At 35.7% G+C, this 26966-nt stretch overlaps 1 protein-coding gene across 14 annotated transcripts in view; it reads right to left on the bottom strand.

Annotated features, from left to right (window-relative positions):
• Positions 1-562: 562 nt before the first annotated feature.
• Positions 563-26966, bottom strand: part of ERBIN (erbb2 interacting protein) — a 120246-nt gene continuing 93842 nt past the window's right edge. For 5 of the 14 annotated variants that reach the window (XM_074571056.1, XM_074571058.1, XM_074571057.1 and 2 more), the window contains 12 exons: positions 26609-26730; positions 25918-26088; positions 24953-25135; positions 22625-22742; positions 20897-21080; positions 18564-20085; positions 10691-10834; positions 9753-9884; positions 7846-8055; positions 6609-6701; positions 5935-6009; positions 563-3238 (listed from right to left, as the gene is read on the bottom strand). In XM_074571056.1, coding sequence (XP_074427157.1) covers positions 3131-3238; positions 5935-6009; positions 6609-6701; positions 7846-8055; positions 9753-9884; positions 10691-10834; positions 18564-20085; positions 20897-21080; positions 22625-22742; positions 24953-25135; positions 25918-26088; positions 26609-26730 — 3062 coding nt within the window. In that variant the 3' untranslated portion in view covers positions 563-3130. Of the gene's footprint in view, positions 3239-5934; positions 6010-6608; positions 6702-7845; positions 8056-9752; positions 9885-10690; positions 10835-12367; positions 12529-18563; positions 20086-20896; positions 21081-22624; positions 22743-24952; positions 25136-25917; positions 26089-26608; positions 26731-26966 lie in introns of those variants that run through there. The other 9 variants (XM_074571060.1, XM_074571062.1, XM_074571061.1 and 6 more) reach the window with 6 other exon arrangements.

Genomic DNA, 26966 nt, shown 5'->3' with positions numbered 1-26966 from the left:
CATGTGTTACCTCAGAAACAGTCTAATTATATACAAAAATTTGGAATGTTGAATAAATGCTGATCAATAAAAACATTTTGTAGCTGTTGACAAGGGAATATTTCTAAACAAACCCAAAATAATCATAAAGGTTTGATTCTGTGTGGTGTTTATTGCTATGTTTGTGTTCATAGAATGCTTTCAAGTATATACACATTTTTTTTAAACTCCAGTCCAAAAATGAAACTAAAAAATATTTACATAATAAATATGTGGGAGACTTCATCTTTTCATTACATCAGTTGAACTGATTCTTTAATGAACTATTAAGAATAGAAAGAATTAACAGTTTGCATCAACTCAGTGCCATGCTGAGTAACTTAGGCTGCTGATGGATTTGATTCTATTCAAAATGTAGTTTAAGATGCATTCAAAATGAGAAGTGCCGACATTGTCTCTCCTCCTGCTGAATCCCAGCTGGACTAGTTCAGGAGACATTTTTCTCCCACTTTCTGCAAAATCATCTAGTTTGACACGTGTTTACATTTACACAGAGACACTGAAGGAACACACACATTTCAATCCACTGAAAACTCCACCATTTACTGAGTAAAATCAGCATAATCCATGTTTTATTAAATGATTAATTTGCTAATTTATTGAAGACAAGCTTTGGCCAAGTATTTCTACAAGAAGTACTAAACTTCTTGCTATAAATCTCTACCTTCTATAGTTCTACCATATCCAAACATTTTTTGGTAGAATTTTCCTGTAATACAGAAATCTGAAAATTAAGTGACACAACAACATTTAAAACTTCTGTTACTATTAAAGCAAAATACAATCCAGTATAATTTCTCAGTGATATATTTAAATGTACTGCAAAATGTATACAAAGTCAGTCCACGATCAGTAAAGAATCAGTTCTGCTTTTTGGACTTTTCCCTTCCCAAAGATACAGGTTATGTAGAAGAGCAAGGTAATTTAGGACTTGTCTGTATGCATTCCCTTTAAAAGGCAGTGTGTGCTAAAAATAACATGATTAAAAGTAATGAACATGTGATGTGAACATTTTGCATTTTCAATAAAAAAATAGAAACTAAACAACAAAACACATCTTAGAAGGGGAACACTAAAGCCTGCCATTATATAGCTATGTTTCTCATTCTTTTCTTTGAAGATTAACAGCACACAGAAAATAAGTGAATTTTATCAAAATACAGCACATTTCTGCTAATATATCAAAAAAATCATTTTCTATGTAAATATTACTGAAAATCAAATAAAAAGAATTAAAATATACAAAGAGTTGTTAAAGGGTTTCAATTAAAATTATTAGAACTATACACAGTACAATAAGCAATAGTTAACATCTTTGAAAGAAGTGCAATAATATTGGAGTTCACTTATTTAAAAAGTACTGCCTGTTTATTACTGCTAGCTATATATAGTTCCTCTTTTCAGCTCATTGTTCCAAAACTAAAGGAGGCTGGTGTTTTTGCTAGCTTTATCAAAAGCATTTACTTTTGTACACATGGGTTGAAAAAAGCAACTTATACCTGTCTCAAACTACCAATGTATACATAATTAAAAAATGAACTGCAATAACTGAATATTGCTCCAATGACAGGCTAATCATTAGCCCTGATTAAAAACAGTTATTGGTCTTCTATGGCACTTTTCCCTGGTCCGTAACAACCGTGTATTAATTATCACTGCAGCTTATGCAGTCTCTATTCAATTACAAAGGATAAAGAGAAAAATAAAGTTAATGTTTCTGGTAAACAAATTAATAGAAGCATAATTGAATATTTTATACAGTAATAAGGAACAAAGGCAGCCTGTGGTAAATCACTATTACATTAATATAGTTAGAAACCCTTTAATGACTCTGAAGTGCCTAGTTCACATTTAATGTCACCTGTAAGAACAGCCCTTTAATAAACATCATTACGAACTGGTGGGTTGTAAGTACACCCTCCCTTTGCTCTCCATCTCACCACAGCAATTCTCCATCACTGTTCAAGGTTTCACAAACTTGCTTTGGTTACCTAGCTCCATGCGTATGGTTTCCTTTTTGATTAAGAAGGCAATGCAAAGGCCAAACAAAATCAAGATGTCTTTCATAACCCTTTCTGCATCATTTACTTTGTGTGTGTTTAAATATATATTACAGGCAACAACCTTAAAAACTGGCCATTTCAGTTTCATTTTTAAAATCTGTAAGGTTAAAATGGAGTACTTTTTATAAAGATAGAAGTATCACCATTCGCACAAAATTAGGGACTTCCATGGCAGAGAAAAACCTCTGGGCACATTTCCACAGTACGGTTGAAAAAATTATGTATGCAAGAAAACTCAACTAAACCATGAATCACATGTGGCAAATGAATATTCAATGACTACATTAAGAACAAATCCCCCAAAATATCACAAATTTGTAGTTACAGTCTTCCTAAAAAAAAAAAAAAAAAAAAAAAACACAACACCGTAAGCTTTTATTGCATTTTCTATTGGTAGACGTACACTCCAGAACTAAACACTTTTTCTTCTTTCCTGATTCCAGATTTATTGAGCAGACAGTTGTTTCACCTGACCTTTATTCTGTCCAACCAGCACCACCTTCCATCTACCCATTCACCTATACAATGTGCACATAGCAAAGCCAACATTTCATATCCCCATCCGTATCTACATAAGTGGTTTCAGCATAACACATTAATATCTGGTGAATAAAAATAAAGGCAATAAACAGCTACAGGACAGACAGCCCTGCCATCTGTCCATTGGCTACAACCAAGGCTTCGCAAAGCCTTGCACAAAGTTTAGTATATGTGTATGTATTATCCAAAAATAAACCTACCATCTGTACAAAAAAACAACACAGGTTTGTTCTTGGAGGAGTGATCCTTAGATAGTTATAATGCTTAAAAACAAGTTTATTCACCATATGCATTTCCAAAATGACTTCCTGTATGTTCTATACAGTGGTTTTTTTCCCCTTTAACCACAAGTTCAGTATTTCCTGTACAAATTTTGATCATAATTCTTTTCAAGTTCCTTTCATGTATAAAAATAGGCAAAATATTCAGTTTCCCGTAAGTCCTTCAATGAATCCTGCTGGCTTTTTCCCCCAATCCACAGTATGTATTTATGAAGAAACTTCTCGAACGATGACGAGTTCCACTGCGTTCTGAAAAGTCTTTAGCAAAGATACTGCTTGTCCATGATCAATATTGATGAAGCTGTAGCCATTAGCCTAAAAAGAAATATTTAAATTGAAAATGACAGTCTTATATGCCATGTTAGTGGACCATGTCTCATATTTCATGTGAGTTTATTTAAGCTTTAATGTTTAAAATAACCAAGTTCTATATGAATGCAGACAATAAACCACTGCAGATGTGCTGATTACATTGCTGATGTGAGTTGAACATGTACCTGTACGCTACAAGAAACCGAACTGATGTGTTAGTCCTGGAAGAATTTTGCCCCAAAGGTATTGCAAATAAACAGAAGAGAAAACTGAACTTTAAACCACTAACATCAGACATCTAATTCATCAGCCTAAATATAGCCATGCCAAAAAAAGCAAACGCGATATAAATGATACATCCCTGTTTAAATATTAGAATATTAGAAATGGCATTTGTGATAAACTGAAGGCTTTAACAAAAAACATTAATGGCACTGGGAGCCATTTTAGGGTGTGAGACCTCCTGAGGTCAACTCCAGCTTGAATTTTCCTATGGCTCTAAACAACACTGTCAGTCTTGGGATAGGCTTAGCAAACATAGGCAGGCCTAAGTGGACTACAAAAGACAGGGAAAACATGGCTATGGGTCCAACTTCTCAGGGTGCACTACTGCAAATTCACATCCAGTCTGGGTGGTAAAATCTTGCAGAATGACACACTCATTCAGTTTAAACTGTTACTGCTTCCAGCTGCGCAGCCCACCTTTCTCCCTGGGCTACTGCCCCTTATGTGGCGACAGAGAGAACCGGTTGTGCGGTTTGCGCCTTGGCTGTGCCATTTTGGGGCTGCGGTTCCTCATCCCATCACTGAACGCCACTTGCTGTTGCTACCAGCTGAATCCTTTGTTGTAAAGGCAGTGGGTTTTAAATCTGGTCTAGGGTTGCAGGGAAAGATTTACTTATAGACTGTTCAGAGAGCAAAAGCAGTAATAACCCTTCCAAATCATCACAGAATGTCCTAGCCCTAACCTAATAGGCAACAGTATCTTAAGACTTAAATGCAATTAGCTAGTCACTGGTCATGTAGAATATTTTTATTAGATATACTTATTAGACACACTTTATAATATGCATGCCTAATGCATGTTTTACAGAGAACATTGCAAAATCAAGCATAGCACAGTCGTTTTGGGAGAGATGATATTCAGTCAAAAACTGCAGAAGTTGTGTAAGTGGCAACAAGACAGAGTTGGACTGTCATTACATCATCACTGGGATTATCATGGGTATAAAGAATGTGCTGTTACACAAAAAACCATTCTTAGTTATGAGAAATGAAACAGCCTGTAATTGTCTAGGCATGCAAATACAACTTCTCCTTCTGCTCTTTTTCAAACTATGAATTCCTCATCAAACAAAAAGCAAAACCCAACCAGTGCCAACGTGACAAAAGGAAACTTCATTATAAGTGTCATGCAGACAAATGAAACTCCGTAAAGATAGGAATAAACCATTAAAACAAAGGTCACCTGTCACACATGTTCCACTCTATAAATAAGTTACAAATATGCTACCAGTATTTTCAACTGTTTAACATGCTTCTTGTTCCCGTATGTTGGAGGGTTACCCCTACCCCTTAAAGTCATCTACATCAGTAAGAGAACTAGGACCCTTCTCGCTCCAATGCGGAAGGACAAGTACAGAATTATTTACCATACTCAAAACCTAGCCATCTTTCAGTTGGAACAACTTGATCTCAGTTTAGTTTTCTTGTCTGCTTTTTGCCTTCATCTTTCATTTGAAGGATGAGGCTGTGTTTTCAGTTTGCCTTTGTTTTATAGAACTGTTCACATGATGTTGTGGAGTAATTGAGATACTAGTGGGTTTTTTGTCATTTGTTTGGTGAGGGGTTTTTTTGGGTTTTGCCTTTTTTTTTTTTTTTTTAGAAAATTGAAATGCAGCAGAGTTGACTGAACATTCTCCAATCAATGTGGTGAATAATTAGTAACTTTTAACAAGCTCTGCACCTTTAAGGGTGGCTACAGCGCTGTTCAAACACCCTGTTAGCCCACTTCCCTAAGAAAGCAAGGCTTATATAATCCCGTTGTTCATTTCCCTGACCCCTCCCCAAATAGTTTATGAGCTCATTAGACAACTTCAAACAAATCTGACACAGAAAAGGCGTGAAAGGTACTGACTTCCTACAAGAAAGAACTGCAGGGCTGCAGCCCAGAAGCAAGCTACATGGCTTGCCTGCAGCAGACAGGTCAGGCAGGAGGTAGCAGAGAGCCAAGAGGCAGTTTCTGTCGGCCCTTGGGCACGTCCAGCCTCTCACGCGGGGGAGAGGCAGCAAAGACTGCAGGATGGAGGTGCAAGGTGCAGCTGTGTTCAGACAGCACGATATTCAGAACACTGCATGTGAACGACCACAAGTTTAAATAACTGAATGATAGTAAAGCTTAGTGAAACGCTCACATTCCATCTTGAATGACAACATTAGTCCTGGTTTTTTTGTCTGTGAAAGTGTGAAAAAAGTTCAGAGTTTGGAAAAAAGATCCAACTGATTCATGCTCTAGCCTGTATTACTTATCCTAAAGTTAGGTAGAAGAATATTAAAAGCATCATCCCAGAACATAAGAATGCTTCTGGAAAAGATACTGGTAATCTATCTAAAAATTAAGCACTTTGCTGTTAGAAAAGGCATAAACTGAAAACAAAATGGTATAAGACAGATGCTAGTTAATTAGATGACCACAGTACCTGAATTATTTTATCTCCTGGCTGCAACAACTTAGATGCTGGTCCTTCTGGTTGCACTCTGGTTACAAATATGCCCTTGAAAAAGAGAGGTGGAAAACATTTTTGACAACTTATTTCACAAATAGTAGGATAGCATGAAACAGATTTAATTCAAAAGATTTTTTCAATTTTCCATCCTAAGTAGAAGAGAATGCCATATTATTCTACAGGTCTACTGGCTTTTGTGACTGCCTTCCTTTTCTGATGTTAAATCCAGGAGAATTGCCTTTAAAGGAGTACTGAAAGGCAAATTCTGATTTGCCTTTGTTTAATTTGGCAGATACATATGTCAAGATGAATTATCAACCACCAGAAATAAGTCTGTAGGCTAAATCATGTTCTCTTTTAAGAGGCTTCCTAATTGTAAGCTCCATAATTCACTATCTCAAACATGCTGACCATTATCTGGAACTGTGCAAGAACCACTCAGCTGGAATAATCCTCTGTGCTGTCACTTGACCACCGTGGTCAGCTACCACCTCCCTTTTCCATATTATTTGTCCCCAATTTTCTCCCCTGCAGTACTGGAGTTTAGTGGTTTGGAGAATATATATACTTTCCCCCTTTCCATTGCTCAACACTAGAAACATTATTAATCATAATGATTTTCAGATGCATTAGTATAAGATACTCACATCATCCTCAGGTCTGAATGGATTCCCTCTACCACCAACTCCTCCAGATATACTAAATCCAAGTTCTGGATCCTTGTCAATTCTGACTCGAATCTAAGAAGTTACAACCAAAGTTAGATGAACTGGCTGAAAATCTGCATTCAAAGCTACTGTAATTAAATTATTACTAAGAAATACATGTGAACAAAAGCTTTAAAAAGAAAAAAAAATCTCAAAAAAGCATTATCATAGTTCAAGAGAGTATATCTCATAATATTAATTCAGAACAAGATTCCAATAGAATATTATAATGTATCATTGTACACAGGTTTTACTCCAGAATCACTATTATTATAATCACAGCTGATGTGGGCTTTAAATTCAGATATATTTTGGTATTATGTAAATGAATTTAATGCCCCCAGCAAACATACGTGTTCCTATGAAAGAACCCATTCCTTTTATTTCTTTGCTATCCCTAGCTGAATTTTAAAAATCAAATCTTGTTCCTACTTGCACTCTTAAGCTCTACGTAGCCAACACTGTCTCCCCTTTGTCTTGCCAGAATAGTTGTCTAGAAAACTTATTGTACACAAGTGTATATTCTCATTTGAACACAGAATGAAAATGTAGTCCTCAGTAATTTCTCAAAAAAACAAAAAAACCCATCCTGTGTCCCAAGAGCTGAAAGCAACTTGCCACAATGAAGGAGCGATTAAATTGTGTAACAATTTCTTATCCACATCTGTCTATCATAAATAAAACCGATAATTACAAGGCATGCATGAGGTGCTCACACTTTTTTTTATCCTGGCTTTTGATACGTATGCACACTTCTACATTTGCAGGTTTTTGAACCATTCTGGATAGCAATGAATAGATGCAAAGTACTCTAAATTGTCTACTACTTTGTATTTTTTCAGTTACTAGATAAATAATGAGTCGGTGATGGATAAATGCAGTCAAGAAATAAACTTCTAGCTCAGTAAAAACATGCTAGTTTAAGCTTCTGGTACATTCTGTTAGAAATCCACCATATTTCTCTCTCAAAATGTTTACATAAAAAGTAAAAAAAGCTCAAAACTAGAAGGAATGTGTGATTTCAGTAGCAGAATTGCACTGAGGTAACACCATCTTCTGCTTGAGATAAATTCCTATATGATTTCTGTCACCATCTACAGAGGAATGGTAATAAACAATCTAACAATTCACTGCCACTGACAGACAGATGTCATATAAATTTAGAATTTATTCTCACCTCTTGCTTTGCCAACTCATGGCTTTGTCTGGAAGAACACTGGGACTGGGTATAGGGAGGTTGGTGGGCAACTTTCAACATCAGATAATCAATTAATTGCTCTCTAGATGGATGTCTTGCTACTGATGATTGAGGAGGGAGATGATGGACTTGGCTGTAGTTTGCCTGAGGTCTTTGAGGCTGGGACATTTGTCCATTTGTCAAAGGCAACTGAATAAAACATGAATACTCAATGTCATACATTTTATAAGCAGCAATCCCTCCTTTATTATTTCAATATTTCTCATACTTGACTGCTTTTAATTTTAGGAGCATTGCTAAAACTACTCTTCTGGATCATGTACAATTATACTCCATTTTTTTTATAGTCATCAGGTCTGACCTACTGAGAACAATCTCAAAAACAAAAACTGATGCTAATCTACTAGAACAGGTTAGACAGTCTTTGCTTTTAGCACTTGTTTCACTGAGTTATCTCAACCATTATTTTCTAGCAGTGCAACTGACGGTATTGACACTTCTGGTCAATACCATTATAGTTTCCACTTTTATTGCATAAAATTCTGTAACAGTTCCCAGTAGAAGATACACAAAATAAAAATCCCACAGAGCCAGCAGACAGAAATTATGTGCTCCTTGAGCATCTTTTGGTAACCACTCCACAACAAAACCTTCTGAGCAAATTCACATACAAGCTCAAGAATTCCATATCCAAATTGTAATCAGATTCCCAACAAATCTTATTCTTTTGTTAACACATCTGTCACTGATTTCATAGGTATAATGGAGACAAATAGCAGTAAGGTACACAACTGCCAAGACATGCAGTGTCTTGACATGTCAAACCATGTCACTAGGGATGATGCTGGAGATGACAACCTTTCTTACTGAAACCTCAGAGTTACTGTTCAGGTCTGCAGCTCGGTGTTGAGATGGGCAGCCTTCTTCCTCCTCACTGATATGCCACTCTAAGTAGTCACTGTTATGATTCCCACATTCCAAAAAAGCTATGGGCTAGAGTTACAGAATGTTTTCTGCCTGCCACCATTATCCCAATAGTTATAGGATACAAGGATATTAAAATACTCTCTCTCTCAATATTGTAAATAATTGAAGTGTGCAAATTTCAACCTTTAATCATGCTATGTGAATGGACACATAATAGAATCTATTCTGTTAAGATGAGTTTATGTCAAAGTGATTCTGAGAAATGGTACTGTGTATATATATACTTTTTTTAGCTTATTTACAAATCAGATGCATTCAATTTACAAGATTTTCTACTGCCTTTTCTGAAAACCTGAAGTATGAGAAGAAAACTTTTTTTGTTGTGCTGCCAGAGGTAGTTTACAAAGATAGCATATATCAATAGCTATGCAAATTCCCAATATCCAATGTTGATAGAAATGCAACTGAAATTACTGAAATTATAAAAAGAAAATCAATTGCTACATCATAATAATTTACAAGTATCCATTTAGTTATATTGTAGTAAATCCTGCCTTACTAAGGCAGTTTAGATGGTCCTTAGAGATGAATACAGAATGTCTCCTAAAAATACTAGTTTATCTTCACAATAGACTTAAAATTTGTTCTTTAAAAGATTTCATCTACTTCAGATTGCTTTCCTGAAATCATCTGTCATATTCCAATTTCCACTTGCAATTATGTCAAGGCTCCTGCTGAAGAAAAATGAGAACTATCCCCCTTTATATAGTTAACTATGTTGTCTTCCAAAAAGAGGAAGCTATTCAATTTATGCCACCTTCAATACCTGGGTATTACATTTTAAAGAAACCTCAGTTTCAACTGCTATCCCAATATACATTTCTACTACTAATTAAAAGAAAAAATCCTTACAAATAATAACAAATGTATCCTATACATGGTGTCATGTAGATAATTACCTGCACAGCTATTTTCTTCATGCTGTCCGGAGGAACATCTTTGAGACTAAGTGTGGCAGATGAGTAATTCTGCTGTCCTGAAACGAATACCTCATCCTGGCATTGGTCTCCTGGAGTAGAAGCCTGGGGATGCTTTAAACAGAATGGAACAGTAAAGATGATCGTTTTCACATAATTCAAAATAAAAAAATTCTCATATGAAGCCCAGAACAAAACATTTTAAGGACTTTATTGTTCCTTATATTCTTTGATTAACTAGTACATTGTTTATGTAGAAAATCGTATTAGCCAAGACACCACACCTGTACTAGTAACTAGTAACTGCAGAGGTGTCTTTGATCACTAACAAATTGATAAGAAAAGTCAACAAATTATAAGGACTGTCTATTCAAGGATTTATATGTTTAAAGTCTGTTGACTTTATCCTGCTCACTATGGAAATCACATCATCACTCAGGATGCTCAGAGTTAAAGAGTCATTTCCTCACATTTTCTTACAAATATTAATTTTCTTGAATGCCTACATTATCTTAACAGTACAGTTTACATCATCAGAATTTTTTTTCGGGGAGGAAAAAGCATAATAAGATTTTGTTCAAACCTTTATCAACCTAGGTAAGATTCAGAATGGTAATTTTTTTTTTTCACATATGTACAATGAAACCACACAGTTTTACTTAAGTTCAACCATCTACAAAAGCCAATAAGAAAACCCAACTTCGTAACATTAAATTTAAAAGCCTTGCAATAAGTTTAAGGCATATGAAGTGAAGGCAAAGTATTTGATTTAATGCCTATAAAAAAATTCCAGTACATATGTTCTTTTTACAGAAAGCATTGTCCATATGTAAAAGGATAATTCTATCAGTTTAAGCACACCTTTCATAGTTTATTCTTTCCCCCTCTATATATTGCAATAGCCTCCTGTAGGTACTCACTCGAACAATGTGCACACCAGAACCTCTTCCGTCTGCAACACTCAAGGCAACACTACCCTGGCTGCCATGCAGATCCCTAGAGCTGCCATAGTGAAAGCTGCTAACTGCAGCATAATTGGAATTAAAGGACCTAGACAGCATGCTCTGAATAAAGAGGGGACAGATTTAACACAGAGATTAGTGCAGCATGCATAAACCACAGGACATGTTATACATAGACTAATACAAACATATTCCATTGTCATGCAAGATAAAAACCATGCAAGAACAGTACCATCGTGATGTATAAAACACAACTCAGTGACCCTCATTTACCTTTATTTACTGTAAATCAGCATGCACTCAGCAGTTAACATGCAGAATTACAGGTAAATAAAGTCATTCAAATGTTCATGTGTCTGGAAAAACAACAGAGGTGCACAGCTTATGAAAATTTCTAGGTTTTCATTAAATTTGCAGCATATCAAATATGTTGTAGGAAGAGAAGGTGGTAGTCAAGATAAACAGCTATAGAAAACCATCTAATTACCAGCTATTATTTTGTTTCATTCTGCACCCCCCCCTCCTCCATTACTGATACAGTACAAAAAAATTTACACAGATTTGTCTGTTTGACTGGGTTTTCTTACTATTGCAATACTGTCAACTTCTGCAATGCATTCCAATAACAAAAACATGAACCAGCCTCTTTTAAAGAAAAAGAGGCTCCAAAGAAACCCTGAAGACCACCCCTGTGCCACTGTGGGCAATCAAACAGGTAACATGAGCTCACGGACAGAAGTGAGAGTGGTTTGGTTTTGAGCTTTGTTACCTTGCAAACCTGACCTCTGCAGTATTGTCAAGGGTAACAGAAAGCAAGCAGTAGACATTAATGTCTTGCCACCATGGACTTTTGTAGTTGTAAGAACAAAACAAAATAAAAAGGTTGCACAAAAGAAGAAAAAGAAAATCCCCCATGTGCCACCTGACAAATAAAACAAACCTATCTCGGAAAGGTGACAGAGACCCATGAAAAAATATGATCATAGTAAAAGATATACCACAAAGCATAAAAACCCACCAAATTCAACGTTTTTGGTTTTTTATAAAGTTTCTAATTTTTCCAAGTAATTAAAAAAAAAAAGAAAATACAAAAGTTCAAAATACGTATTATTTGACTAAGATACTGCAACAACTCTTACATGAATAAATGCATTTTGGTGTTTGTGTGTTGACTGTACGTACTATGTAATCCGATTTCGAAAATAGTCACTAGTCTTCAGGCTGACATTTACTCTTTTATACTACCTTTATCTTGTGAAACTAAAACTAGTTTAATAATCACAGCCATATGCCTCTGCATATTCATACTCCCCAGATGGTCTGGTAGCACAGTCATTGGAAACTCCCTTGGAAAACAGTATTTACTGACAATACTTGGCTTTTCTTGGCCAAGACTCTTGGATGACCTCTCACTCAATGGCAAAGTGAGCTTTCTTCGTGCTTCTTTTCTACACCTTCCCTGTTCTCTAGTCAAGAGATTTTTAAAGCTTCCAGACAAGTCTCCAGAGGCTTTCCCTTCTGGGAAGGGAAACACTGTACTTAGCACTCAGGTCTCTCTTTACTAAACATTCAATCTGAGCTTACTGCTCCTCTTAAGTTTCAGGCCAAACACCCAGATGAAACTGACAAAGCCAGTTTTCCTTAGCTCCTTAGTGCCTCAAAGCATCTTCTTACAACTCTTCTCAAAATAGTCTCTATAATTAGCCAGGTGGCCTTCTTCCCCAACTTGTACAGGCAAGTCCCTGAAGTGTCCTTACAGGAAGCTCCTCTCAGAGGCTCCTATATCTCTCCATCTTCTGTAAGTGGCAAAAAGACAGATAAAAATAGAAGGAATGCATGGTGAGACTAAAAAGTTATCTTCTGAAAGCATCCCTACCAGACCATCTTACCATAAAGATCCCTAGGATCCACTAGATTCACTCATCTCTTAGAAGGACCCAAACAGATGGTCAATTAATAGTGACAATCTAAATTCAGATTTATATTTACAATCTAAGATAGACCTGCAATAGGAAGTAGAACTTCCCTCAAAGTTGTAGACACATGAACTTGTCCGTTCAGGAATTAAGATTTCAGTTAGCTCAGTTTAGTGAGCTTCAAGGTGATTACATAGCCTGAGAGTAGTTTTACTCAAGGGTTTATAAAATCTCCTTTCTTGGTAAAGATTTTTTCTGAAGTACAAAAAATGATTGTGCAATTGATGTAGGGCAGCCACAAGAAGTACTGCAAGCACCATTTTTCTTTCTCTACATTGGGCACAGTGTCTCAGCACTAAATTAGAAGGAACTCTCCACAAGTACAAACTGTAGAGAACAAATACTATTTACAATTACATGGAGTTGTAAGAAAGTTTTAGTTTAACACAAGATGAGATTCCCAGTAAAAAAAATCTAGGAAGTATTTTTCCTCTACCTATTTTTAGCTGGGAAGAGAAAAAGTAAGGCATATGGAGTGTGAACAGAATTCTTCTTAATTTCTCTTCTCAATATGAGCACAATGAAAGTCGTACATTTCCTAGCGAGACTCCTGAACACTGCTGCACCAGAGAAGACACTTTTGGAAATCCGATGCAGATGCCATTAAACCCCCTGATTTTTATTTCAATTTATTAAAAATCAAATACAGAATAAATGTATTCTAAACTTCAGATTAAATTTGAATGTTCTAAACTTCAGATTAAATTTGAATGTTAATTCCAAATACCAACTCTATTCTCCATCTGATTTGCTACAGTGTCTTAGGGCATATTGGTCTGCAAAATGATAATTCAAATATTTGAGGCTTGAGAAATCTTATTTCAGTTACTCTAAACTGATATACACTAACCAATACACATGCAAAGTTCCACTATATTTTTGTGAAAAAATCATTTTTTCAACAGTGAAGAACACATATTAAAAGCTACAATACAACAAGGAGAAAATGCCTATGGAAAAAAAAAAAAATTTAGCATGTAAATCAGGATTTGTAGTCAAAATATCAGCCTCTAATAGAATCAGTTTAGATGCAGGCAGCTAGTAGCATAGTTTGGGGGTTTACTTACATTCTTTTTGAATGCTAAGAGTCAGAACATATCCTCCATTTTGCAGCTTACAAGAGAATTAACATTTTCAGATTTCAAAAGGTGTCTTTTGGGAATTGAAGTGTCTTAATGCATTTACTTAGGTGCAAGACAATAACTACTAGAATTTACCTAGGAAAATTTCTGTTGGATAACAGCGTTGTAATTTTAAGACTGGCAAGAGTCTGTCATGACAGTCTATGAAATTTTGGTATAAAACAGGAATTAATAAAATTCAAGTACCTTCAGGGAACACGAGTCTGCATTCCATGTATCTCGGAACAGCCTTAACTGGTAACTTAACTGCTAACCCGAAGTATTAACCTATTTATTTATTTATCAGTACCTAGAATCAATTGCCAGCTAAATGTGGATGTAAGTTATCCTTTAAGGCTATATTAAATGCCTAGAAATCTCTTCACTTTTCATTCCCACCTTGGCTATCTAAGATTCTTTAGAAAAAGTTTGCTTAAGGCATTCTGGAACACTTGAAAGGCTTAAAATTAATGTTTTAAGCCTTTTGGAATAAAAGCACACAAGCGGGGGGGGGGGGGGGGGAGGGGAAGCTTTGTTCAAAATCTGATCGAATTCTAGCAAGATACCATTTTATACCAAAGAAGAATGTAAATATTATGAAACTATTCTTCAGCCAAAAGAGGTAAAAAAAAAAAAAAAAGCATGAATTTAGGTCTCTGACCCTGCAAATAAAAAAAAAAAGCGCCTCTTCAATAAGTGACAGCATTCCTGTTGAAGAGTTACATAGGGAAAATTACATATAATTTAAATTCTACTGTCATAAAATGTTTGCAAGGTCAGTACTGTTGTTTACACTCCAAATGAACACAATTTTTAATCCTTTTGAAGTGTGATGGGTTGACTTCTGAACTCCACAAAATACCACTATAACACATTGATGGCTCAGTAGTGCATTCAAAATGGAGAAAAAAAATAAAACTAAAATAAAAATTTTAAACTAACAACTAGTGAATAGATAGCATTTGTGTAATTTATCAGTGTCAAAATATTTTTCAGGCTATGATCTTATAAACACTTAAGCACTTAATTTTATGTGCGCACAGACCCATTGAAGTTACTTTCCTTGACACACTGAAGCAACCTTAACTTGGAGAAAATCTGAGGCCATATCAATTGTAATATTTTTACATGTTAGGTATATAGTGTAAAAAATCAATTCAAGAAAAACTTTCAAACTTTGATTAAAACGGCAATTCTATATCAATACTGAAACATTTGGACTTTTTTCTTCTAATAAGGCACTGTACACTGGCAACTTTGAGAATAAAACCACCTATTCTGATTTCTGAATTGGGAAGTAGGAATCAAACTTTATGATCTCTTCTCCAAAAGCTCTACTGTTTTAAAAGTAGATAAAAAATAGAGGACTTAATTCCAGATTAAAACAGAATTGAAAGTAAACACACATCTGATGAACTCCGAAGAGATCCACAACAAAAAAAGAAAATATACATATATGTAAGGAAAGGACACAGCCAGGCCCCGTAACTGTTTCTGCCTACTCAGCACATTGAAATATAATAGATATGTGCAGATAACTGCTGCAGATATTTATTATTGCAATTTACAGATGAGAAATTCCTTTACCACACAATAAAATGTGTATGACACTAGTGTTTTTACACAGGCAGTATTTTAGTTTAAATTCCTCAATGAAAACTTTCAACAAGACTACTACAGAAGACCACTGCAACATATCAGGTAGTAAAGTTGGCAAGCCACACTCAAAAAGGCAAATATGCTGGAATATATTACTGCTCTTAAAAACTCACCCGTAAACTAAATTTATGAGGTTGGGGGCGGGGCAGAAATGACTGCATGCTTTCCAACAGCTTACATAGCCACTAGAGAGCAGCTTGATATTTAAAAAAGCTCTTCTCTCTACCCCACAATAAAATACGCTTTGCATCAGGTAAGCAAGTTTTTTCTCCTGAATATATGCAAAATTTCTATTTACCTACGGTGTCATGAACTGTTTCCACCTTCCTTTAACCAGATGGATAATTTTAGTTGATTGGTGTAAGCGCCCTTACAGCTTGTCAAAGGGATTACAAATGCTGGTTACTTGGCTGGAATCCATTATTAATCATTTTTGCTGGACTTAAAACTACCCTTTATCTCTCCTCATGCAAAGTAAACTCTTGAAAGTTTTTTTTTTTCCTACTTCTATCAGGTTAAAAGGGCTAATAAATAAAACAAGAACTAGCTTTCCAATTTGTCCAAGAGGCAGACCCTGTTATTTAAGTGGGTTCACCGTTCTTTCTCTCTCTTTCCAGGTACTAAACTTCATAAAAACCAAAATAAGCAAGTACTTCAGGAGCTTAGCAAGAAGAAAAAAACACAAAAATCAAACCCACAACAAAACCAACACCCAAAGCCCTGTTATACCCTCTTTCCTAATAAGCACTGGATAGAAATAATAAACATGATTAAATTCAATAACAGACTCAGAAAAGTCACAGCAAAGGTAATACTACTAACCCATATTGTTGTGTGTAACCACAGATATGAATTAAGTATTCATCATAAGGCTTAATTTTGTATACCTGTTTCTGTCAGTGTTGTGTCTTATGTTTTAAAAAAAGAAATGTCTTTTTAAATCCATGAAAGCTCTGTCAAAGCAATTTCCAATAAGTGTTCCTTAAATGAGCTCTGTAATTGAACTTGTTCCTTAAATGCTTGTTCCTTAAATGAGTTCTGTAATTACTGAAATTTTTTTCAGACTTCAAAACATTTCAGAAGTCTGGTTTATAGACTAAGCCCCCCACTCCTGACCAGTCAGTTTTTAATTACAAACAGAAATACTGAAACCATTATTCTAAAAGAACAAAGAAATATCCACTAAATTCCTACAATTTCCACATTATCATATTTGCCAGCTCCCATACAGGATCCATACAGGATCATATCTACATTTTTCTCATTTCAGATTTTTAAGTCAATCATATCCCAGAGAATATAAAGTAGACAATTATACACACATTCACTTTTAAACCCATAAATAAGTCTCAGACTGCTACTTTGAAATGCTTCAAGACCAGAACAAAAGAAACACGCCCATATAAAACAGATTTCTGTTAAAGCAGATGCACAGCTAAGATCTCAATAGCAGCTATTCTAGATCACTCTAGTGGGAAACAAAAATTAAGGTTTACATATAAAGCATGATAGAAAGTATGGACAGATATAAAGGGAATCAAGTCAGGCAATCGATTTCATTTCGGTAAAGGTGACTACACTGCTACAGTACCTGAACAGGTATCACTGGTGTATTAAACATTGTTCCTAACATGTCAAATCTAGTCAATATGAGAACAAGCTATAAACAAACTGCATTAGCAGTGCACTGAAGTTTTGTTTCCCTCTGCATTTAGCAATTGCTGGGATCTTTGCTTCTCTGTCGTTTCATGTAAGATTTGATATATGCATCCAGGAAAATGGAAGATCAGAGAATGCACGTTTTATTAGGGTTGGAACATGGTGAAGTTCATGACTGCCTTGTGGGACGAAGTTCCACATAGTACAGTGAAAGCCTTAAAATATTTTATGTTGTATGCGACTCAAGTTCGATCAGAAGAAGAGGTGCAGCTTTTGTGCAGTCTTCTTTAAAAAACAAACAAAACCTACCTTTTTCTATCAGCAGAATTTATGCAACTTAATGCAAACAAAACAAACCCATCCCTCCAAATACGTGGACTTCCAAAGAAAAATTATAGTTAAAAGTAATTCTTGCAACCATCTCCAATTAAATTTCTTTAGCTATCAAGGATATTGAAATATTTAGCATAATAATGACAAACCAAATGACGTTCTTTCAAAAGAAATTAAAAAAGAAAATCCATCTAGCTGGCATAATAAAAATATATTTTGGCTGCTTTCTGCACTTCCCCTCCAAGGAAACAGGATCAGGCTAATGACATTCTACCCTTTATTTAGGGATGACACTTTAAACTAGTTTAGCTGGACAGCATAGATTACATTCTTCCAGTCTCTACTCAAATTCTTTGAAGATATATAATTGTTCAGCTCTACATATCAGCTCAAATTCTTGATAGCATTTACATTACATAAAGAATCCTGTTCATCATCTCTAGTTATATCAAACACCTCCTATGATTTCCTGAAATGAACAAGATTTTTAAGTGTTCTTATCTCACAGCAATAAATATTCATACAACAATCTGTCAGATACCCAACTTCAAAAGGCAACTGGCTTGGAGGCAAATACATGTTAATTATGGCTTTTGAATTCTTCAGCAACTGAAACTGTAGACCTATACTTCCAAGCAGAATTTACTGATTTTCTTTTCCTTGTTCACAAAGAGAAGAAACAGGGAGGGAAAAGGCAGAACAGAAAGACTGAAAAGTGTAAGGGAATATTTTAGTATAATACGAATACAATGCTACAATAAAAATTACCTGGCTTAAAACAGCTGGCCTTGAGTCCAGCAGATCAATGTCACATTATTCAATGTATTCTAAAGTAATCGGACTAAGCTGGCAAGTATGATATAAAAACAACAGGAACACTTTTTCTTTTGGAGAAAAGTTCATTTACAGTCTACCATTTGACTGTTTCTCAGATGTTCATCACAAACACGTTTAGCCTTTTTAAGGCAGTAACAGAAGTACATTTTCACTGGTAATTAAAAGCAGTTCAAAACACAGAGTATTTAACTTATTCCATACCCATGTAACAGAAAGATAGAGAAGCTTTAAAATTATTATTTTTACCTTTTCTAGCTTTTTAGCCTCAATATGTCGCAGCACCTGTTCCCTCCAGTCAGGAGGAACTTTAGTTTTTCCTGGAGGGTCTAATAGAGAGTGCTCAGAGTTAACCCTTGAGTTTGATCTCTTTGAAGGGCTAGTCCGTGAGTAATTGAAGTCACTAACTGACATAGTTCGTTCTGGTATTTCATTCACTGACGGCCGAGCACTCTGTGGTCGAGGTACATTTGGACCATCAATGCTATATGTCCTGGCAGAAAGAGGTCTCTGTTGCCCAGACATTACTGGTGGAACTCTTCCCATTGAATGCAAATCTCTGTATGTTAAATAATCCCCTTCAGGAACCTGGGTCCGCCTTGAAGGTGCAATATCCCCAACATTTATAGAAGCAGTAGAAGACACACTGCTCTGTCTTTGAAGAGTGTGTCTAGTTGCTCCTGGGAGCAGTCTATCATTCAGTGGAACAGCCCACATATCTTTATGTCTCCCAGCCACCCGTTGATGAGTATTATATACAGTGCTGGCTCGGACATTGTTATGATTCGAGAAATTCATATTGGCAGAATGCTTTACATAGCTGGGGGTTTCTGTACTGTCAGACCTAAGCAGGCGTGAAGGAGGTAAGCTGCCCTGTTCTACTTGGGTGTGTTGTTTCTGGGGCCACAAGGCGTCTTTTGCTGTTGCACTGCTGCTGTACTGAATATTATACTGGGGAGGGCAGAACATCTGCGCACCACCCGTCACCGATCCCCTCACTACATTAGCACCTTCAGGGTTGTGATTTGAGTCAAACTTGAACGCAGTTTTTGCAGAAGATACTAAATCAGATGATGATGATGACCCAGGAAAAACCTGCAAAGGCTGATCATACAGAAGAGTAGCGGATTTACTTCGGACTATGTTTTTTCCATCTGCACTATCAGATGCTGATTTCACAGCTGAGTTTGATTGTTGAGATCCATTCTCATTGACAATATCGTAGATTTTAAGACCACCAGTGTCCATACTGGTGGTGCTGTGAGATTTCATCACAGGACCACTTCTCTGTGGGGACAAATCTTCAGTGCTCCTTGAAACAGACAGCTCAGCAGAATCACCATCAACTGTAGTGCTTCTCGTTAGTTTGTCTGTACTGGGAGACTCTACTGCTTCCTCGGGATGTCCATTTACTTTATTTATAGCATATTTATTTCCATTTTCCGAGTGCTGACTTTCTTCTTTTATGTTGTTATTCAAAAAGCCCTTTACTGAAACAATTTCCTGTGTTTGTAACCTTTCTACAGGAACTGGCACTGCCTCTTCACTAACCAGTTTATTGATATTCATGTTTATTTGGTCTAATTTGTGAGACTCCTCCGTAGGACTGCTTAGATCAACACCTTTTCCTATCAGGCCTAATTTTTCTTCAATGTTTAATTCATATTCAGACAAATTTGTAACCTTCTCTTGCACGTTTATTTTTTCTTCTACTGTAATGCTCAATTCACCTCCATTTTGCAAAAGATTGTTCAAATTTTCATCTTCCCGTCTGGAAAAAAAGATAGCTCTTAGAAGAAATTCCAAAAGGAACCAACATATTCCTTTAAAAACTGTTTTAGAAAAAAAATCATTAACATGCAACACAGCCATACTGTGCACACAAAATGGTATAAAGACCAATATACAGCCAGATTTATGATTTGCTATCTTACCATTACAGAAATATATTAAATAGAGGGCTCGTTTTGGCAATGTTTGTGTCATCTGATTCCAGAAGTTTGTTTAAATTCGGGCAGGAATTACTAGACAGTTTAAAAGTGTCAAAAAATACAAAGTGACAATAACTATTATTTTTTTTTAATCAAAAATTCCATGACAATTTTGGACAAGTGTCTCGTTTCTATTGGCAGTTTTTTAAAAAATGGCACCTTCTAATTAAAACCTCAAGAAGATGAGCAACCTGTAAGTCCATTCTTATGAGTTTCTAAAAGCCTTTTATAGTTATGATAGTAATCAAATTGATATTCAAAATTATGCAAGTAAAAGCACAGAGCTTTTAAAATTATGTATTGAAGTATTTTGCAGGGATATCAAATTATAAGGATGAAATTATTACACCTGATTATTGAAAGAGATGAGAATGATGTCTTGTATACCGAAATTAGCCTCTGAGTTTTATTTTACTTTTTAAAAAAAAAAAAAAAAAAAAAAGAGAACTATTCCATTATTTAACCTTATTTTAAAACATTAAAATTTAAATTATTTCATGAATGATAAATTAAAGGAATGGACACATAATATGAAAGATAAGTAACATTTTGCCATTATATTCGCTCAGTGGTATACAGTATCTTACAAACCTGATTTTGGACAAAACAGCAGCATGTGTTTCTTTGTCTGGAGAACAGAGAGAAATATCTTGGCTACTATCAGTATTTAAGGAAACAGAATCTGACATTCGAGAAGGAGAGGAACAGTTGCTGTTATTTTGATTGCTATTGTGGGTAGCTTCATCTGATAAGGAATCAGCATCTTTTGAATCATCTGAAATAAAAATTTTCCAATTTAGTTACTGACACATACATCTGTTTAATAGCTATTTAATGTGTGTGTTACAGTATTTAGAAATTGTCTCTTGTTCTACAGTATATCTTACTACTGGAAACTAAACCTTTGCAAACTTCATTTAAACTTATAAAAGACTGTAGGCTGTATTTCTTATTTTTAAAATATTTAGCTCAATGTAAACAGCCCTCACCTGTTAATGAAATTTAACTTGTTGCTTTATTCCATATATGTAATAGCTAGTGCTACATTATGTAATATTTCCCAAAAATATCTATCACGTTGTATTTCTGTTTTTGCAATGATTTCAAAATTTTGGATTACATGAGTCTGTTAGCCCCTATGAAAATGAAGTACACTGCTTCAGATGCAGGATTTTGAAAGTGTACATAGTTCCTGATTTTGAATATTAGATAATTGTTAAATAGCTATTTATTAGACCAAGCACTCTGGAAACACCTAGATCACTGGATAAGCTCTGTATAGTTTCATAAATAGAAAAAAAATAGGAAAGAAAAATGTTCTGCAGAGTTGGAATCCAATGCATTCCCATGCTTTGCAGACCATTTAGGACAACATTTTCAGAGCAAATTACACCTGCACACATTGATTCTTGTGTCACGTATGCATATTTACATACTATACCCATATAAAAATTATTTCTCTGTGGGACTTCAAGCCAGCCAGGATTTTGATATAAGTGTACAAACTTAAATTTTTGCTTCAAGATGCTGTTACAGGTGCGAAAAGCATTAATTTTGTGAAACTAACGTCTAAAAGAAGTTTTGACTTAGTATTTTAGTCAGGCATAAAACCCCAAAGACAGCATTGATAAACATCAATCTTTTCACTGGCATGTGATCCTTAGCAGACTCCTCCTGCTACCTCCACGTGTCTTCCTTCATCTCTACTAAATATCATCCTTCTACATCTAATGGCCAGAAAAGCCTTTTGTCCTGGAAAGTACTGGACTAGGAGATCATATCAAGCAAAATACAATGTACTCTCCAACTTTTAAATTAGGTTTTCTCCGAATCCTAGGTCATTCCTTACTCTTAAGGAAATCGTTACCCAGACTGAAATTATCTTTCAGAGAATATAAAACTTAGGTAACAAAAACAATGTTTTTAAGTTTCCCGTTAGAGGAAAGACAAAAACCAAAAGACACTTCCAAGGTAAATATGACTTTCTGCAATCCTTTTCTTAAGTGTATCAAGAGTATCTTCAAGCTAACAGTCCCCAAAACACACACATCTCCTCTCCCCCTCTGCTTTTAAATTAATGATAGACAAGATTCAACAAAATTAGGATGTCAGCACAGCTTTCTCTATCACATACTCAAGTATAAGAAATTGCGGAATTTTTTCCTGCTTTCATCGTTTAACTAGAGAATTGATCCTCTTTCTTTTCAAACATACAAATTAAATCTACTTTTACATAATTTAATTGGAAAAACTAGCCACTTTGAGTGGAGAAATCATCATAATCACACAACACTTCTATTGCTTTTTATGGTATCTAACCTTTTTTGTTACTGCTAAGAGCCACCACTTTTGGTTGGTTTATGGAGGTTTCTATCAGCGGTGGTCGCATTTCTGCCATTTTCATCTCTTCATCAGAGGAGAGTTCTTCTGACTCCTGCTAGAGGAAAAACAGCTTTATGCTGTGCATTTTAAAGAACTGCTTAAATGTTAAGTAAATGCTACTTAAACTGTCGCCCACTGAACAATAAAGGGGGAAAAAATAAACAAGCAAAATAAGATAGGCATAACATATCAACAGTGTAGTGCATTCGCAGTGCAAGTCAACTGAATTTAGTAATATTTGCCACTGAATCATCTTTAAGAAGCAGCACATGCAGACTTGCATTGCCACTGATGAACTCCATGGGAACAACACTCATACCGGTAACTTCAGCTTCAAAAACCTACTTGGAGCAAGAAGATGCAGCCTCTGTTGAGTTCACCTCCAGCTGAGTTCAAGTCAAGAAGTTACCACTGAAGCAGCAAACACCTCAGAACTGACTAGGCGGCTACTGGCTTTGCAGAAAAGAGTTCAAACTGAAACAGTTTGAGAGTTGCATGACCAAAACAATGGAGAGCTATGCTGACTGAGAGAGACTGAATGAGCTTGGCTTGCCTAGTCTAGCAAAAAAAGAGCAGGTGTAGCTTGGCTTTATACCTTTAAATTTACATTGGAGGTAAATTCCAAAAGCAAGAGAAGTTATCTAACTTCAGTAACAATGGCAGAGGAAAAGTAATGCTGAATACATTTAAGTTAGAAATTACTAGTTCCTAACCATAAGGTGGAGCTCAGTACACTTATGAAAGAGATTAACTGACAAAGCTGCTGCAAGAGCAGCCACGCGACTGATTCAGTATCCTACTACCAGTCCTAAATTCCTATTGTCTTCAAAACCCAATTGTTTCCATTAATATTTTGAAGAAAAATAACCCTTCCTTCCCCAAAGTGGAAATTCCTTTCCAGTAAACATGCTTCCTATCACAAATGCTCCAAAATCCATGTTGCAGATTGCAAAAACAGTCTGTGAATGTTCACTTTTTCTTAAAAAGTTTCAGAACACTTAATGCGTAAAACCTACTGGAGCACCACCTTTCCCATGATACTAACTACCTGGTCAGTTCTTTGGAGGACAAAACATGACTGGGATGTAACAAACAAGCTATTATAGTCTTAATTAAAAATAAAAAATAAAAATCCATCTGTTGTTCTCTGCAGTCAGAACAGACCACCTCTTCACTGCCTCTACCACATTGCCTTCCCTCTTGGATGTGACATACAAGTGTAATCAATGTTGAAATGAAAAACATAACACGCATGCAAAGTTTAGGTATCTGGATTCAGCTGCAACAGTTATCAGCAGATTATTACACGGAAGTAAGGAATTCACTATCCCTGATTGACTACACACTGCTACCTCGTTTACTTACTGGCATGCAGCCAGCTACAAAGAACTGCTGTCACTATCATTAGACAGCTAATATAATTTTCTGAAATTACGTTTTTAAACGAAGGAACAATGTCAAAACCAGTATTTTCAGAAAGCAAGCAGAAGCCAGAACATGCCAGTGGGGAAATAGCCAGCAACAGCCACAACTGCTTGCCACAAAGTCTCTTCAGCAAAAGTATGATACGTGCGCGTTCCACTGCTTGCAGAACACAGACAAAAGTAATCTGCTTGTGAAACTATGAAAAAGTTGATTAAGTGACAAGTTCCAAAATTTGTCATAAGTCTGAAATATTCTAAATAAATGAATACATTGTGTTTGTCAGAGAGATGTGCAAACAGTTTAGAAGTTTAAAATCTCTCTTATTAAGAGGTAAATACAATCCAAGTCATATTCATGACAGCTCACTAATAAACACAGAGAAATACAGATTTTTAAACCCACCTTTCACTTTTCATTTCGAATGAATGTGCATGGTCACTTGGATATACAAGTTTTTGATTGATCCCACTAATCAGGCAGTTTGTCAGTTCAGTGACAATTAAAATAGATTACTTAATGAAGAACTGATAAGCAAAACCTGGGAAATTCTATTTAAGTCTTTTTATAGTTTGATGCTTATCTCAACTTTCATTTGAGTTTACTTTCTTTTTCTTTACATGCATGTATCTTTTATTATGAACTTCTTACTAGCTATTTCAACTTTTACTTAATATAATCTAAAGTAAGAAAAATATTGCATTGCTAACCATCTATTTACAGCACTTATGGATGGCAATTTTCTGCTATTGTCAGCATAAATTTTCATCACCCTGAGTAGAAAATTCAATACAACACCAGCACAATTCTTTGACTGCTATGATGTTCATTGCAATGCTGTACCTCGAGCGTGTCTTCATGGTTGACAATTGTTTTCGTGTTCTGCAAGGTTTTAACAAGTGCAGTCATCTGTGAATTTACGGTGCTGTGCTCAGCTTCTGGTTCAGTAGGCTTCTGCACAGAGCTTCCTGCTGAATATTGCTTTCTCTCATCTGCTTTGTTCTTTATTGAAGCAATTTCTGAAGTCTACAGGATTAAGAACATTAGCAGAAAAAACATCCTGAAAGGTTTTCAGTAACATATGATATTTAAAGTTAACATTATATATTTTGGGAAACTATGGAATGAAAAATCTGAGCTTTGAAATATTAAAGTATGAAATGCATGAGGTATGAAATGCGCAGAAATCTGCAGATTACAGAGGTACAGTCCCTACCCTTTGTCAGTTTGACCCTCTTCCTTATTGGGGTTGATTTGTACCATTAAATTTCTAGTTAAATAAAAAAAAAGCCAAGAATGTCTACAATGAGACTTGCCAGCACCGAACAGCAGTCCTATCATCTATCATGCTACATCAGCCTGTTAGAGACTCCTGACCCCTGTGTCAACTTGCTATGATTGCCTTCCCAACTTATCATGTAAAGCCTCCAGTCATGAGGGCAGCAATAAAATCCTTAGAGATTATCCTGAATTTCATTGTGAAGTCTGGTGGATAAAAGAGGATCAGAGGATGACAAAGATGCCATCCTCCAAAAACTGAAGAAGCCAGCTCCTTAACACACCCATAGTTTCTATTTGCCTGAGAATCAAGTCACTTTCCTTGTTCTTAGTGTCACAGGAAAATTGCTACTGCAAACCAGACATTTATTACAGACTTCTTTAGATGGTGAAGAGGTAAATTCTGTTCTTTAATCTGACAATTTTTCTGCTAAAGCATTAGTTGGGAGGGAGAAGAGAATTAAAAGAATCAATGACACTCTAGATCTTTGGAAGTTCTTGCAAAGTCAGAAGATAATGTCATCTCTAACCTTCACCCCCACATCTTTTACAGAAATTGTCTGGCCTTCTCGTTTTGACTCCTTGGCAATATCTTCAGTAGATTCTTCATCCTTTAGCCTATGTACAATTGTCTGGACTGTTTTGACCATATTCTTCAGTTCATCAGGATATGGAGTTGGATATCTCTTCAGGTTGCCTTCCTGTATAGCAAAAAGCAACAGTGTTCTACATTTAATTAAATGCCATAATTAAAACATCAACTTTAAAACAGACAATGAATTAGGATAAAACACTGAACAATCTAGGACCTCTTCTTTGCTGCTCGAGTCTACCTGCACTCACACAGACTTAAGTTTATAAAACCCAGCAAAAAAAAGAAAAAAAATCAGGATAAATCAGTGTTTCCCCACTACCCTTCTCCACGGCACCACCAGTCAGGTAGTCTCCTAGTTATACCCTACATTGCCTTACATCAGCTGAGAGGTTTTCCTTCGTGCTCCACTTTAAATGATCTGGCAAAAACCAACCAAAACAAAAAGCACTCCCTCCACCCCCAATACAGTGTTTCATCCTGTTAAGATACTCTTAACTAATAACTGAAGACTTGATTTCTTCAGTAGAGCAAAATCTACAGCCAAAGTAGGGCAAAGGATGGTATTCAGGGGTGGCAATAGAAGGCAGGGAGGCACCAAGTATTCAAAAATACATTCAAATACTAACCCGAGGTGGTGCCTCTCTCTCATCTTTGTCTTCATCACACTCAAATGCCACCTGAGCACGCTGTTTCCGCTGTTCCTCCCACAGAGATGGATTGAAACTTTCATTATCAGAGATGAACATAACTTAAAAAAAAAAAAAAAAAAGAGAGAGACTTCCATAAGAACAGGATACATTATACGAAATAAAAATCCTCTTTTTTTTTCTCTTGGATGGGATTTGTGTGCTTTTGTATGCATTCTTAAAAGATAAGAGACTATCACAGCACCTTTAATTGAAGAACAGCTGCACTGCCACTGCTTTATCAACTTGGCTGCATTTTCATAATAATAAAGTCCCTATCTGTAAAGTAAAAAACTTC

This window comes from Larus michahellis, chromosome Z (genome assembly GCF_964199755.1).
Source record: "Larus michahellis chromosome Z, bLarMic1.1, whole genome shotgun sequence".
Lineage (NCBI taxonomy): Eukaryota > Metazoa > Chordata > Aves > Charadriiformes > Laridae > Larus > Larus michahellis.
Note: the sequence above shows the minus strand (reverse complement) of the source record. Positions and strands in the feature narration are given on the sequence as shown.